Source organism: Hibiscus syriacus, unplaced genomic scaffold (genome assembly GCF_006381635.1).
Source record: "Hibiscus syriacus cultivar Baekdansim isolate YM2019G1 unplaced genomic scaffold, ASM638163v2 tig00112411_pilon, whole genome shotgun sequence".
Lineage (NCBI taxonomy): Eukaryota > Viridiplantae > Streptophyta > Magnoliopsida > Malvales > Malvaceae > Hibiscus > Hibiscus syriacus.
In genome coordinates this window covers 822,759-840,288 of record NW_024063326.1, presented here as the reverse complement: position 1 = coordinate 840,288, position 17,530 = coordinate 822,759, and the positions used below count along the sequence as shown (strand labels likewise).

At 32.9% G+C, this 17,530-nt stretch overlaps 1 protein-coding gene across 1 annotated transcript; it reads left to right on the top strand.

Moving 5' to 3' along the window:
- The first annotated feature begins 976 nt into the window (after positions 1–976).
- LOC120179378 (transcription factor bHLH160) lies at positions 977–6,217 on the top strand. Its single transcript, XM_039184988.1, has 5 exons — positions 977–1,031; positions 2,110–2,189; positions 4,359–4,874; positions 5,640–5,990; positions 6,092–6,217. Exons 1-5 carry the CDS (start codon positions 977–979, stop codon positions 6,161–6,163), a joined length of 1,074 nt encoding a protein of 357 aa, XP_039040919.1. The 3' UTR covers positions 6,164–6,217.
- The last annotated feature ends 11,313 nt before the right edge of the window (positions 6,218–17,530 follow it).

Genomic DNA, 17,530 nt, shown 5'->3' with positions numbered 1-17,530 from the left:
ATTTTTTTGCAAAAAGTAAAAATAAATCTTGGACTGATAATGCATATGAAGGTATATGGATGGTAAACGGGCGGGTCAGGTGTGAATACCTCTCCTCTATTCTCATACTCATTTAATATTTTTAAATTCACCACCCGTCCACCACCCATGATAGATAAAATTTTTCAAATCAACACCCGCCCACGCGGTTACATTCTCAAATTCATCCCTACACTAACTGGAGACGTATCCGACTAGACCCGTCTAACAGTAACCTTAAGTTATACATAAACAACAAACATAAAACAAACACGTCCATTAAGAAACATAATAAAATAAACCAAGGATTATCCGAGTTAAGTGTTAACATAGATCTTAAAGTACATAAAACACCATAATAAAATATATAATTAATGCCTAGAAACATAAATGACAAACACATAATAGTTTTGTTATTTGACACACATAAATGACAAACCCTAAAATTAATACCTAAATTTATAATGGTCCAAAATTTAATAGGTATTTAGTGGGCGAGTGGATGCAGGGTGAGTAAGGTCTCAAACTCATCACCCGCCCATTATCCGCGACGGATATTACTTTCTAAATCCACACCCGCTTACTACCCACTAAAATTATATCTATCTCCACCTCAATTAAAGTTAATACAATACAGAATCTACAAAATTATACTCGTTTGTCATCCTGCGAACATACTACATTTTGTATTGGCCACATGATTTTATAATTGAAGCAAAAATAAATTATTAAACTGGAAATTCTGAGAGGTTGCTGAAAAGTGAGAAAGTCTAATCAAACGGCTATCCAACTCACAACCATTAATTCCAAATAATAAACAGTGTCTTAAGTTCAGACCGACACCTACCATTATATTAGGGTGATTTGCTACTGTTGAAGTTTGAAAAAAATTAATTGTTAAAATAAAATTTAATTGAAATTATTTGTTGAAATATGATGAAACTTAAAGTTCGAACATATGTCGTCAGAAGCTCGCGATCAAGGAGGTCGTCATGCCGTCCCTGCAAGTTGTGGTGAGCTGCTTCATTACCTATATCGATAATTAGGTATCTCGCCAGTTTGGTCACCGGAATCACATGGCGAATTATAAGATCGCCAGGCATACATGGCGATCTCCATTTCAGAGTAGTTAAAAATCATAATTACCGATATATGTAATCGTTGTTACTTAGAGAAATTTAGGTAATCTTATGAAAGCCTAATTACCGAGGTAGGTAATATTTGTTACTTAGCCCAGCATATATGGTAACCTACCCCCTCGGATGCGCTCGGATGCCCTCGGTCGGATGGCCTCGGATGCTCTCTCATAGCTCGCTCGGATGGCCTCGGATGCCCAGTGTGTTGGGACGTGCAGCACATGCAAAATCTCTCGTAGCTCGCAGGGAAGAAATGACGACCTACGGCCAACACTGTAGATTTCACCCTATTTGAACAATTAATCTGAAGAGTACATTGTCTCGTGAATTAATTTATTCGAGAACATTATTTCAAAAGTTTTGCCCATTATATTATATTATGTGGTGCGCAATATGCGGCATATAATTGCATATATATATATATATATAATGTTGTAAATATATATAACAATATGATTTTTTAATTAATTACTGATATACTATCTATTGATCGACTAATCCATATCGATTACTGCAGAAGTTAGTGTGACCCTCCTAACCCAATTTGTTCCATTCGCAAACGACAAGATTCGAACCTCTGACCTTGCTTAAGATATATATTTAGGATTGCTATATGAGTCAAATTAAATGGTTAAAATTAGCCCCTTTTTTCTTTTTAGTGAATAATTTTTATATTATTAATTTCAATCATCTAATTTCATTCATGCAACAATCTTAAATATGTGTAATTAAATCTTATACTACGCATGTACAAGGGTATGTGATGATATTTAAACATTACTCCTAAAATTAAAAAAAAAAAGTTTAAAGACGTGATAAGTCTCAAAATTAAAAATAATTATTTTTTTTAATTTTTTTTACATTAATTCAATTAATTCTTTAAGTCCAAAAACTTATCAATATGAAATTTTCATCGATAAAAGTTATCATTGATTGTTATGAGTTGATATGACAGTTCACAATGTTAACGTGGATGTTATCGGTGTTGATATGACAGTTCACAATGCTAAAGTAGAGGTTATCGCTGTTGATGTGGTAATCTACATGTTAACGATAATGTGGTAAAAAATTGATTTTTTAAAAAGTTTGAGACTTAATTTATTTTTTATAAAAAAACCACTTAATGAATTCATATGTAATTGTGATAAGACCTCACGATTCTTGACTTCTTGTTCTATTTTTCCCAGTACACAATATCGGAGGTAAAACAAGATATAATTCAAATTCATCTGCATAGGAACTGCTTTCTTCTTTACTTGTCATAATGTAAATACAGTGTTGCGATTCAATATCAAAATATCATACTTAAATTCCTCCATTATCATGATTAAGGTGAGCAATCAGATGCTCCGATACCATTTGTAATATTCGATATTAATAATGACAAAGAGAAAGAAAATAATATATCAAGATTTATGTGAACAATTCTAACGAAAGAATCACAAATAGAAAAACGAAAATTTTTACTAAGCGAAGAAAGAGATAATAAGAGAATTACGACTGTATATGATTTGGGGTTAATGACTGATATAATATTAATGATTTAAATTTAGAGAACCATCTTAATAATAAAATTTAATATTACTTAATCATAATAATAGGTATTAAACTTGTAGTTCATCCTAACACTAATCATTGTTTGAGAATGTAAATATTAAAATATACGAAGTCGTTTATATTTTTAAATTTAATAAAAGAAAATATATATTAAATGACTAAATACTAAATAAAATATGTTTTTGAAAATAAGAACAAGTTAGAATAATTCTGATAAGCTATTACAAATATAGGAGGTCTTCAACAAATTTTAAAATCCATATTTTAATTATGCAAATATATATATTAATAGTAAATAAATAAATCATGCACCGAAAATAGTAAACCAATTAAAATATGTGGGTAGTAGATAGTGCTAGCAAAAACTAATTAATAATGTTAATGTGTTTTAGTATAGTACAAATTTATATACCCAATGACAGTACTAGCATTCATCAAGTACAAGCATATTCATCTTCCCATTATCGTCAATAGTACTACACACAATTACTCCCTCATTTTCCTCTCTCCTTCTTTCTCTGTTTTTCCTTTGGTTTGATCCAAATTAGTGAATTAAAATGATGTTTAGCTCGCATTTTCATCATATGCATCTCTATGAAAGGGCCATTAACCGTGCTTGCCTAGCTTGGATTTATCTTCTTATTCATGTTTCCCAGGGAAGTAGTGTAAGATATCTATTTTCTAAGTGTTCAGCTATTTCATGGCGTCTGTGCCCTCTTTACACCCCCCCCCAAAAAAAAGAACTGTGTTCATCTTCCTTGAGAAAGAAAACAAAAGCCCTATCTTCTGCTTATTGTTTATGTAATTTTCTTCCACTCTTTTCTAGTTGATATTGTGTAGATATATTATGGAAATCAGCATTTCATCCATGAAGTTCGTTTATTCTTCTGGGTTTTCTCAGAGATACCTAATGATTCTTGCACATCTATGCCTTGTTTTCTCCTCATATAACCATTAATCTATGCAATGGTGAGTTGATGAGGGATGTCATGTCACAGTTTCATCTCTCTTTAGATCTCCCCATAGCTCTTTAAGTTAATCATTTTTAAACTTTATAAAATGATATATATTAAGTGCTAACTATTTGACTTTATACAGTTTCGACAAGTAGCATCACCATGACAATTATATTCTTATAAAATTTCATTATATATATATATATAAATATAGTCTTCTTTCTTTACAGATGGAGGTTTTACTTTTTCTTTTCCTTTCTTTTTTGAGGATGTTCATCTTCCTTCATAATCTGGGTAAGGTTTTGAAACATTTTTGCACTGTTCTTTCTTTCTTTTTGCTTCCTTTGTATGTAATTATGTAAACTAAAGTTTCCAAATTGGAAGTCATGCAGTAGTGTTGGATTAATTGGATATTGTTTTGCCATTTCATGAGATTGTTAATGTTCTCATGCATTTAGGGTTTACTTAATTCAACTAGTCCTAAGATCTCGCATCCTTTTACCAGTTGACAAGATGTTTGCATGCTTTGAAGTTTAATCTTTCTGTTTTTGTGTATGAATTAGCCAGGAATTTAGCAAGCCATTTCTTTTGATATATTCCAAGCAATCTTTGCATGTCTTCTTCTCCACCACATCTCGAAAATTTGTTCACAATTCCTGGAACGACGGATGATTTATGGCCGCTCATACAGGACGACGACGAAGATACTGGTGATTTCTTAGCTTCTATTCATATAGATGATCATCGATGCTCATCATCCCAAGCTATGGACCCCATTTTGGCTGTTGATCATGATGATGATCATCAACAGATTTCTGCAGTACTACCACTGGATCACACCGTTGGCAAGGTATTGATAGAAGAACATGCAAGAATCTATGAACTTGATTCAAGCAAGTTGATTTTAGAACCAGTTGATCCGAGCATCGAGGAGGGATTGATGGAAAGCATACTTGATCACTCCATTGATGACAGTTTGTCTGCACCTCCTGAAGATTCAGACGACATAGATTTACTTCCGCATGAAAGTAACAATCGACAGCTTCCTACAATGTGTGAAGAAACAAGGGATGCTCAAGTTAATGGAGGAGAAACAACAATGAAGAAAGAAGAACATAACGCCAAAGAGAGGATTCGAAGGAGGAAACAGCATGCAGCATACTTGGCTCTTGGAGCTTTGCTTCCTACAGATTCCAGCATATCAAAGGTTTGTTGTATAATATATATATATATATATATATATTGTTATACCTTCGGATGTAAACTCCGGAACCTCCAAACCTTTGTCAGGTCGGATTTGTTGAAGCAATACTTCGTCAGGCAAAATTTCAGACATACCTCGCACTCGTTACTTATGAAAATTTTAAATTATCATATATTTTAGGTTTTGTCTTATAATTTATTTTCTCTCCTAGAGTTTTATAATTAACTTCGTCTTCACTAAAATTTTAGAAGTTCGCTTCCTTTAAAATAAAATTATACATTCATCCTTGAACATGTCCCTCCACCTACCAGAATCTCTAAGAAGCCTACATCCCTGGATACAAACTTCTTAATCAACTACGATAAATAGAGAATAATTCTGACAGATCCACATAACTTATCCAAATGTAGTCTAAAATCTAATGATCATTTGTCTAACCCGTAGTCATAATGATCCTAGGATTGACATACGTACCAAAAGTGACTCTACATACCCCATCAAAACCTTATCCTACCTCTTGTCTTTATCCTTTTCCTTATGATAATTTCTCTTTCACATAAAAATACCTGTCAACTATCATTTTTTTACCGGTCATGATTCTCTACCTAAATTAAAAGGGATGAACCGTCCAAAAGAACTTGTTCCATCATATATATATATATATATATATATATATATATATATATATATATATATATATATATTACAAACTTCCCAGATTACAATCAGAAATTATTCTTAGGGTTGTTCATATGAATGATGTTGCAGAAAAGAAACAGTTCGCGTCTTATACTTGATAGAGCAGTTGAATACATACCAGAACTGGAGAAAGAAATCGAGAAGTTAACTTTGAGGAAGAATGACATGTTATCTGCAGTTAAACATAAGCAATCTGCAGCTGTCAATCATTTGCAACTTCATCTAGATCCATCGTCAGTTTCGGTGCATGAAATCCAACAAGGTGAGTTTATCGTACAAATATTCACCCCAGGACATGAAAATGGTGCTTTTTCGAACCTACTACAGAACGTAGAAGGTGAAGAACAAGGCATGTCTATTATGAGTGCCTCGACTCTTCAAATTTCTGATCGTGGACACTGCTACCATTTACATATAAAGGTACATACATACATACATACACACACATATACAAGCATATATATACATACATGCATGCTCATAACATAATATGTTTTATCTTTATTTGGAAATTTCAACAGATGAAGAAAATGTTGGATGGAGAGATCAATATTGCAAGTTTAAGAGAAAAGCTAATTTCTTGGTTTTGCTAGATACGAGCTTAATTTTAATTTCGGTGGTAAGGGTTATTAATGTTTTGTTTTTATATTTTATTTTTTCACAAAATATTATTTTGTGATAACACTTATGGTACTATTTTCCTAATTCATAGCTGGGTGGATGTGATTTTAATCATGAGAAGTTGTCTCTCGATATTATAGAGGGTTTTGAAGGTGCCTCGATTAAAGAGAGTACGATCTGTAAGTCGTGTAGCATTTACTTTGTATGCGAGCCACTGTGTAGAAGACCTAATCGAAGAGTTTGACAAAATCAAAAGATTGAATTGTAAAGCAGTGAGAACTTAGAGGGTCAATTGGCATTTCATAGCGCAATTGGTGGCGAATTGCGTTTGGGGAAAAGAACCCACGCCGCAAAGCTTAAAGGCCAAGTTTCTTGATCTGCAAGCTTAAAGGCCAAGTTTCTTGATCTGCAATTCAGGGGCAGTTCTGCGGTGCGGTGCCTAAAAAACGGTTAATATACGGTGTGACCGGTTAAACAAGTGACCGGTTAAAATTTAGACCGGTTATGTTATATTATTTAACCGGAAATATTATAAAGTACAATAACATACTAGGTAGCGCTTATATAATGTAATAGGTAGCGCTTATATTTACCTATTTTATAAGTAAACCGGTATATTTATACCGATAGCATTGCAAATTTACCTATTACATTATATTATATTGAAAGTGTCCATACTTTTTATAAAAAGGATCGATACTTTAACAGTGTTTCATGTTTTCCACCTACAATATTAATTTAATAATTTCATTTGCACAAAAAATTATTTGATTGTTTTGATATTTATAAAATAATATTTAGAATTTTTAATTTAATAATAATATATATCGTAACGTAAAAAATAAATCATTAGACGCCTATAATTACTAAATTAATATCTTAAAACTCACTCAAAAGATAACCTTAAATTAATGTTTTCCACAGTGAAAAAAGTATGGACACTTTTATAAAAAGGATAGACACTTTACAATATAACCACTACCTATTACATTATATAAACGATACCTATTACATTATATAAGGGCTACCTATTACATCATATGTTTACCTATTATTGAAAGTGTCCATACTTTTTATAAAAAGGATCGATACTTTTTTAAAAGTTATGTAATTTATGTTTCAATTTTTTTAACAGTGTTTCATGTTTTCCACCTACAATATTGATTTAATAATTTCATTTGCACAAAAAATTAGTTGATTGTTTTGATATTTTATAAAATATTATTTAGAATTTTTAATTTAATAATAATATATACCGTAACGTAAAAAATTAATCATTAGACGCCTATAATTACTAAATTAATATCTTAAAACTCACTCAAAAGATAACCTTAAGAACACTTGAAGAAGCAAGAGAACAACTATCCAAGCAATCAAAAACGAGAAAATCCCAACATGATAACAACTGAACATATCATATCAATGTTCCTTTTGCTTGGCACCATATGAGCTTTGGATTTTGATGAGCATCGGAAGTATTTCAGACTTATGATTTGGGTGGTACTCAACTTATGATTTTAGTTGCTATTTGTTACATTTCTTGTATACCACCCAGATCATACGCCCGAAACGTTTCTGACGCTTTAAAGTTGACCAAAAAATAAAATGGTCGGGATTTCCCTCGCGTTTATACGTTGGAAAAAAACAATGGAAATTAGGAATAATCAATGATAACATGCATATTGGCTTGGGCTAATATTTATAGTGGAGCCGAAATAAATATTGAAATTCAAACTCAAATTGAAATTTAAATTCAAACTCCAATTACATATGAAATGAATTTGAAATGCAGTGTTAAATTGAACATGAAATTGCATAATTGATTCATACTGTTCAAGTAACATGCTTTATGAACCATCAAGCTAAAAGACAATATTGATTGAGTTCAAAGCTGAGTTGTGAGTTGATGGAGTTGTCACACTTGTCACATGGTTGGAATAAAGTACTCACATGCGAGATAGATTGTTTTGTTATACATAACCCATCTCAACGAAATTAATCCAATGAAAAAGAGTTATTTCTAACAAAGTCCGGAACATTATTTTTCCAAATAATGTACCCATAACAATGTTCAATTAATGTACCCACAACAATGTTTAATTGATTTGTTGTTTAATTTTCAATTTGAATTATTTGATTTAATAATTTCATTTGCACAAAAAATTATTTGATTGTTTTGATATTTTATAAAATAATATTTAGAATTTTTAATTTAATAATAATATATATCGTAACGTAAAAAATAAATCATTATACGCCTATAATTACTAAATTAATATCTTAAAACTCACTCAAAAGATAACCTTAAATTAAGTTTTCCACAGTGAAAAAAGTATGGACACTTTTATAAAAGGATAAACACTTTACAATATAACCACTACCTATTACATTATATAAACGATACCTATTACATTATATAAGGGCTACCTATTACATCATATGTTTACCTATTATATTGAAAGTGTCCATACTTTTTATAAAAAGGATCGATACTTTTTTTAAAAGTTATGTAATTTATGTTTCAATTTTTTTAACAGTGTTTCATGTTTTCCACCTACAATATTGATTTAATAATTTCATTTGCACAAAAAATTAGTTGATTGTTTTGATATTTTATAAAATATTATTTAGAATTTTTAATTTAATAATAATATATACCGTAACGTAAAAAATTAATCATTAGACGCCTATAATTACTAAATTAATATCTTAAAACTCACTCAAAAGATGTATATACCTAAATATGTAGTTAACAAACATACCTAAATATGTAGTTATTGTACATACCTAAATTTAATGATAATATACTTGTAGTTATTGTACATACCTAAATATGTACTGCGAATTTAATGTTGTACCCACCCTTTAACTACCACTACCAATGCCACATCCTATTGAAAGCAGCACGACAGAAACATGTTCAAAATGAACCTTTGTTTACATATCCATCAACTCCTGGAGCACTGAACTTGCACAACAAAATTTTTGCCATGGATAATACTGATGTAGACAATGTTAAGCCAACCAAGGAATGCCATGAAGTACATAATGTTGATGAATCTGACAGATTGGTTGGTCAGCTCTTCTGTTCACGTGATCAAGCTTGGCACTTTTACAAGGGATTCACACGAGAACATGGGTTTAGTGCACGTAAGGGAACAACACGGCTTGACGTGGAAGGGAATGTGAAGACACAAGAATTTTGTTGTTCCAAAGAAGGGTTTCGAGTATCAAAAGTAAATACTGTTGATCGTCAACGTGCTCATACGCCAGTCACAAGAACAGGATGTAAGGCTAGAGTCGTAGTTACAGCAACAAATACAAACGATCAGTGGGTTATAAGTAAGTCTGATCAGAAATATAATCATGCATTGTGCACATCTGCTATGACACCATTTATGCGTTCTAATATAGCTGTAAGTAAGGCTGATATCGATGAGGCAACGACATTGAAAGAGGTCGGTGTTGGCACGTCACAAGTAATGAACTATTTAACGCAGCAGGCAGGGGGCTATCATAATGTTGGATTTACGCATAAAGACCTCTACAATGCACTTCAAAGAGGTAAAGCAAAGGAAATCGTCGATGGGGATGTGAATGCGCTTATTGCCTACTTTGATTATAAGAAACATGATGATCCCGGGTTTTTTATGACATACTCGGTAGACGAATCGGGGGCATTGTATAATCTTATTTGGTCGGATTCTACATCGAGATCGGATTACACATGCTTCGGTGATGTAATTGCGTTCGACACAACGTACAAAGATAATTTGTATGGTCGACCAATTATGCCTATTGTTGGTGTCAATCATCACCATAACACAATTGTGTTTGCCACTGCCATAATCGCTGACGAAACGTCTCAATCTTTCGAGTGGGTGCTACAGAATTTTTTAGAAGCCATGATGAATAAATCACCTATTTCTGTTGTAACCGATGGGGATAGGGCAATGCAGAGGGCTATCAAATCTGTTATCCCTTATGCTAAGCACAGATTATGTTCTTGGCATCTTTCTCGCAATGCACAAGCTAACATTGGTGACCCAAAGTTTACAGCAGCATTCTCAAAATGCATGGCTTCCTGGTGGACAACCAAGGAATTTGATATTCAATGGCGTTCGATTGTTTCAGAATTCAACGTCCAAAAGCATCCATGGGTGATTGAGAAGGGAAATACACGACACTTATGGGCACAAGCATATCTAACCAGTCATTTCTTTGCCAATATTCGCTCAACACAAAGGTGCGAGTCTATGAATGCTTCACTAGCTATTGCACTGAAACACAAGAAGACATATTTAGATGTTGTTCGTGCAATTGAAGATGGAATTAGTAGAATGCGTATGAACGAGTTGAAAGCGGATTACTTAAGTTCTCATACGAAGCCCTTCCAGATCACAAAACTGGTCGACCTTGAAAGCCATGCCGCTGCGATTTTACCCGCGAATCTTTTCGTGTGTTCCAAGATGAACTTATACGGGAGACATTGTACCGGATTGAGGCAGAGATTAAGTCCTTATCAGATGAATGTCAACATTATATTTTGTCAAAGTACGCAGAAAAAATAGGAAATTTGAAATTAGTTTGATTCTCGTACGAAAACTCTAATTTGCTCCTGCAAAAAATTCGAGACCGTTGGACTTCCGTGTCGCCATCAACTTCACATTTTGAAGCAATTGGACTACACATATTTGCCCGGGACTTTGATTCAAAGTAGGTGGACTAATGATGCGAAGGCTTCTGCACCCAGCTATGTTGATTTGAATGTGTCTCCAGAAGTGATGCAAATGGCAAGGTTCGCTGCTCTACGTTCAACGTCAAGTAGGTTATGCTACATTGCATCAAAGACAGACGAGTCTTTCAAAACCGCAAGAGATGAGATGAAAAAACTAATAGAAGAATTAGAAAACTCGTTTGGTTTGAATCATTCAGTCAACCAGAGCATTGTAGTAAACAATGTTCGTGACCCTCAACGAAAACATCGCAAGCGAAAAGAAGTGCCGAAGAACAAGGTCGAGAAGAAAATTAGGCGATGTGGGTACTGCAACGGTGAGGGGCATAACAAACTAACATGTCCTCAAGTCAAGCTTAGTTTGAGTACAAGCACACAGCCTACATCAACTGATTTTTTCGAAGACGGAATGGAATGACAACGATCTCCATATAATATATCGTAAGTATCAACATGACTCCTATTGTATGTACATATAAATATTTTGAATGAAGGAAGAAAAACCGCGTTACTTCAAATTACCGACACTTTTTTCAATGGTATCGACACATTTTTATTCCAATCTGGACATAAAGTACCGACACAATATTATAAAGTGTCGATATAGGTTGTAGACCTATTCGCTCATAAAACCGGTATATTTATACCGGTTATATTACAAAATTATCTATTACATTATAATTATGGGTTCCGATGTGTAAAATGTCGACACTTTTTTAAATCGTATCGACACATTTTTCTTCCAATATGGACATAAAGTACCGACACAATATTATAAAGTGTCGATATAGGTTGTAGACCTATTCGCTCATAAAACCGGTATATTTATACCGGTTATATTACAAAATTATCTATTACATTATAATTATGGGTTCCGATGTGTAAAATGTCGACACTTTTTTAAATCGTATCGACACATTTTTCTTCCAATATGGACATAAAGTACCGACACAATATTATAAAGTGTCGATATAGGTTGTAGACCTATTCGCTCATAAAACCGGTATATTTATACCGGTTATATTACAAAATTATCTATTACATTATAATTATGGGTTCCGATGTGTAAAATGTCGACACTTTTTTAAATCGTATCGACACATTTTTCTTCCAATATGGACATAAAGTACCGACACAATATTAAAAAGTGTCGATATAGGTTGTAGACCTATTCGCGCATAAGACCGGTATATTTATACCGGTTATATTGCAAATTTACCTATTTTATTATAATATGTTGAAAGTGTCCATACTTTTTATAAAAAGGATCGATACTTTTTTTAAAGATATGTAATTTATGTTTCAATATTTTTAAGTATGTTTCATGTTTTCCACTACAATATTAATTTAATAATTTCATTTGCACAAAAAATTATTTGATTGTTTTGATATTTTATAAATAATATTAAGAATTTTTAATTTAATAATATATACCGTAACGTAAAAAATTAATCATTAGACGCCTATAATTACTAAATTAATATCTTAAAACTCACTCAAAAGATAACCTTAAATTAATGTTTTCCACAGTGAAAAAAGTATAGTCACTTTTATAAAAAGGATAGATACTTTACAATATATTAAAAAAGTATAGACACTCAAATGTATATGTACACATAACAGCAAATATGGAATAATTAATGAAAATATACACACAATATAATCACACCAAAATATAAATACACAAGAATGTTCAAATAATGTACCGACAAACAAAATTAATCCGATGAAAAAGGGTTGTTTCTAACGAAGTCCGGAACATTAGAGGCCTTCAACAAATTTTCCAAATACTCTCGTATGTTTCCGCCTTTTTCTGAGGACATACATAAATAATTTCAATTATCAAACTAATGAGGTGCAATTTTACTAACAATAAATTAAATTCGCATAAGCATGAATAAATTTGTGTCATACCTAGAGCTTTGTCGTTCGAATGGGAAGCAGCGTCAAAGGTATGTGGACATATGTAATTGTATTTCTATATAAACACATAAGTTGTTAAAATAATCAATGTCTGAACACCTGTTCAACTGGAAAAACATATTGCATAAATGCAACTTACCGGATTATAAATCATTTTTTCCACTGAATCATCGACCAAAAGTGTATTTAGCTCGTTAAAATCTGGACACGCGTTCCAAACATCATTGAGATCTTTACAGTAGGTAACAGAATCGTATGTTTTGCATTTTTTTTGATCCTGTTCACAAACAGTCGAACATAAATATGTAGGAATCATAGACAACGAAAAGTCAGCAAACTGTAATGACATTCATCTTACCCACACGAATAGAAAATGCTCGGAAAATACAGGTAGTTTCTCAAGTACACGGTCGACGTTATGCCTGAGATTGTAATCAAGTTTGAATGTTAACATTCAAATGTATATTAACGATTTTGACTACAGTAATTCAATTGCCTCAAACATGTTCTAACCTCATCTTTGAAGACCAAAGGGCAACAACAAAATTGTCGACACAAAATTGCATAAATTCAAATAATCCTCTTCTGAGGACAACATCTACAACATGAAGAAAATGAGATTAAAGTTCTACGCTTATATGTTAAAATAATGGATACAAAAGAATAGAATTAAAACCTGCCGGCAGTCTTGGGTTGTAGGCAACGACACCATTGAGATCAAAAATTAAAAGTTTTCTTGAAGGCGGCGTTGCAGACACGATATACTTGTTTGGATCATCATCTTCATCATCATCATCATCGTCATCATCTTCATCGCCAGCTTCATCGTCATCATCATCATCATCGTCATCTTCATCGTCAGCTTCATCTTCTGCGACCGCTTGGTTGTCCACATCTGTTAAAAGAAAATAAAATAAAGTTCAGAACGTGTAAATGTTAAGAAACATAGATAATGAATTACCTAACTCGTTTGATGTCGTTGACGTAATTCGTTACGCAACATGGAGACTTCACGTTGCAATGATGAAATATCGGATCGCATTCCACTCACAAGGGAATCAATATGCTCCCGAAAATTGACCATGTATTCCATCACGGTCTTAATTGTGACATCCTCTGCAACTGGAGCTTCTTCCATCATTGCGTCTCCACTTGGTTGCTCTTCTTCATGGCCAACGGGGTCCATTTCCTCCCTCTCTTGATCTAATCCGACCTCCTTGACACGCTTCCAACCGAGTTTTTCAACAAAATCATATCCCGTTTTTTTAATAAATACCATGTCAATCTTGCGGGTTAATCGAACAGGGGCGTCATGCGAAAAATCAACTTCCTTCTTCTTCAACAGATGGGTGATGACACATCCATATGGTAGTGTAGTTGAAATTGTTGCTCCCTTTGTGACCATATATACAATTGTATTAAATATGAGTTTTGCAATGTTTGGAGCCGTTTTGGATTTATACTTTGCTATCCACCAATAATCGCTGTCTCGAAGCGTTGAATGTTTTCCCCCACTAGGCCGGATATACCATGTGAGCATTTGTGAAACACTCGACTCTACATCGAGGTGAATTGGGCTATTTCTAGTAACCCGTTTAATTGTAGACCAATCTACACCATTTTCATCTGAATCCCCTGTATTCGCTACACCTAAACCCTCCGCAATAGTTTCTGGAGATATATATATATCCTTCCCCATGACATGTGTATTAATTCCTATTATATTAGTCTTATTAGGCTCGTGCTGTAAGGAATCATTGTTGTAGAAGACTTTAACTAGGTTGGGATAATATCTTGGTTCTACACCAAGGAATTCAAGCCAACCCCAAGATGTAAATGTGGATTTAAAACTAAATGCATATTTATCATCAAACAAGAAACCCAGGTCAATGACACGTTCGGGACGAATCTTCCTTACTTTAAAACTCGTCTGCCATCTTTGTTTCTCCATGTCGGATCTAAAGTTCAGAGTTTCGAAGGACCTGATTTCCTCAGAAGAATCGTTTGTTACAGAAGGAGGTGGTTGAGAAAAACTGGGTTGAGAAGAGCTTTGAGAAAGACCTCGCTTCTGACGCTGACGTTTTGGAGCCATTTTGGTTGGATGCTACCCCTATTACAATGGAACACAAACACATTCAGGATAAAAACTCCAATATAGAAATCAATCAAACCCATAAAATATCGATAAATTTACCTGAATATCTGATCGTCACTTATGATAACGGTAGAAGAAAGAGGAAGATCTGCCTGCTTGCATTTATGTTTAGGGTTTCTCGATTAAGAGTACTATATATCGTAAACGGTGGAAAACACTTGATATTTAAATTAGTATCGACACAAACTATATTAGTGTCGACACATTATTTAGACATATTCTCTCATAAAACCGGTATAATTGTACCGGTTAGATTGAAAAATTACATATTACATTATACTTTTGTTTTCGATGATTTTGGGATCGACACTTTTTATATATGGATCGACACTTTATGGGTGCACCTTGTTTTCCATTCATTCTGGGGAAAAAATATCGACACAAACTATATTAGTGTCGACACATTATTTAGACATATTCTCTCATAAAACCGGTATAATTGTACCGGTTAGATTGAAAAATTACATATTACATTATACTTTTGGGTTCGATGATTTTGGGATCGACACTTTTTATATATGGATCGACACTTTATGGGTGCACCTTGTTTTCCATTCATTATGGGAAAACAATATCGACACAAACTATATTAGTGTCGACACATTATTTAGACATATTCTCTCATAAAACCGGTATAATTATACCGGTTAGATTGAAAAATTACATATTACATTATACTTTTGGGTTCGATGATTTTGGGATCGACACTTTTTATATATGGATCGACACTTTATGGGTGCACCTTGTTTTTAATTCATTCTGGAAAAAAAATATCGACACAAACTATATTAGTGTCGACACATTATTTAGACATATTCTCTCATAAAACCGGTATAATTGTACCGGTTAGATTGAAAAATACATATTACATTATACTTTTGGGTTCGATGATTTTGGGATCGACACTTTTTATATGGATCGACACTTTATGGGTGCACCTTGTTTTTAATTCATTCTGGAAAAAAAATATCGACACAAACTATATTAGTGTCGACACATTATTTAGACATATTCTCTCATAAAACCGGTATAATTGTACCGGTTAGATTGAAAAATTACATATTACATTATACTTTTGGGTTCGATGATTTTGGGATCGACACTTTTTATATATGGATCGACACTTTATGGGTGCACCCTGTTTTCCATTCATTCTGGAAAAAAAATATCGACACAAACTATATTAGTGTCGACACATTATTTAGACATATTCTCTCATAAAACCGGTATAATTGTACCGGTTAGATTGAAAAATTACATATTACATTATACTTTTGGTTTTCGATGATTTTGGGATCGACACTTTTTATATATGGATCGACACTTTATGGGTGCACCCTGTTTTCCATTCATTCTGGAAAAAAATATCGACACAAACTATATTAGTGTCGACACATTATTTAGACATATTCTCTCATAAAACCGGTATAATTGTACCGGTTAGATTGAAAAATTACATATTACATTATACTTTTGGTTTTCGATGTTTTTGGGATTGACACTTTTTATATATGGATCGACACTTTATGGGTGCACCCTGTTGGCCATATTGTAAATTTGCCTTTTACTTCCAAGTATCGACATGACCCTTAATGTGTATAAGAAACATGTACAACAACATACTGCTAACTTTTCTCATCTCATTCATAATTATATTCACATACAAAAATATAAATCGTATACAAAATTATAAATCTTATACAAAATTAACTCGACATTTACATCATTGCATCCTTTTGTTATTCTTATGTAATATTGCAGCTTTTGTTATCTCCTGTCTTCGTTCATTTTGATTGTGGCTTACGAGATCGTTTAATACTCGCGATCGATCCCAGTCTCCAACAACCTATATTCAAATTGTCAGAACGTTAAGTATTGTCAACTACAGCATTCAATCTACGACTTTTAACAATTTTACCACAAACAATTTTTTCTATCCACTTACAAAATCACCAGTTGCCCCTGTAGAACCGATCGATTCCATCCACATCATCACATACATGCCGCAATCATATCTGTTACAAAATTTGAAAACCACACATGTCAATTATGATGAATACTGCATAAATTAAGCTTTCTATTTGTAATAACATCTCATACCCATTCAATTGCTTATTCTTCTTATGCTCCACAAATTTGAAATTTTTCAAGGGATACTTTCCTAGAGATCCACATGACTCAACCCAAATGCGTTTCTTATTATAAGAATCTAATATTTTAATCTGCATTAAAATAGAAGAAGTTATGCACCAAAAAAATTATGCATTATAATTTACATAATGTCCTTTCATACATACATACATACATACCAATCTCTTAGCATCCTTCACTCTCTGTTTAGCTGCTTCAGTTGTAAACATACTATCATATATTGTTACAACATGATCTACCATATCCAACACCAACAGATACCAATGTGAATTATGGTAGTTTATTGTGATCATTATCTGCAACAAATTTCACACCCAATTTGACAAAATTCAACATTCTATATCCGAAAACATCATTTGCAATTGGTATGGTGTC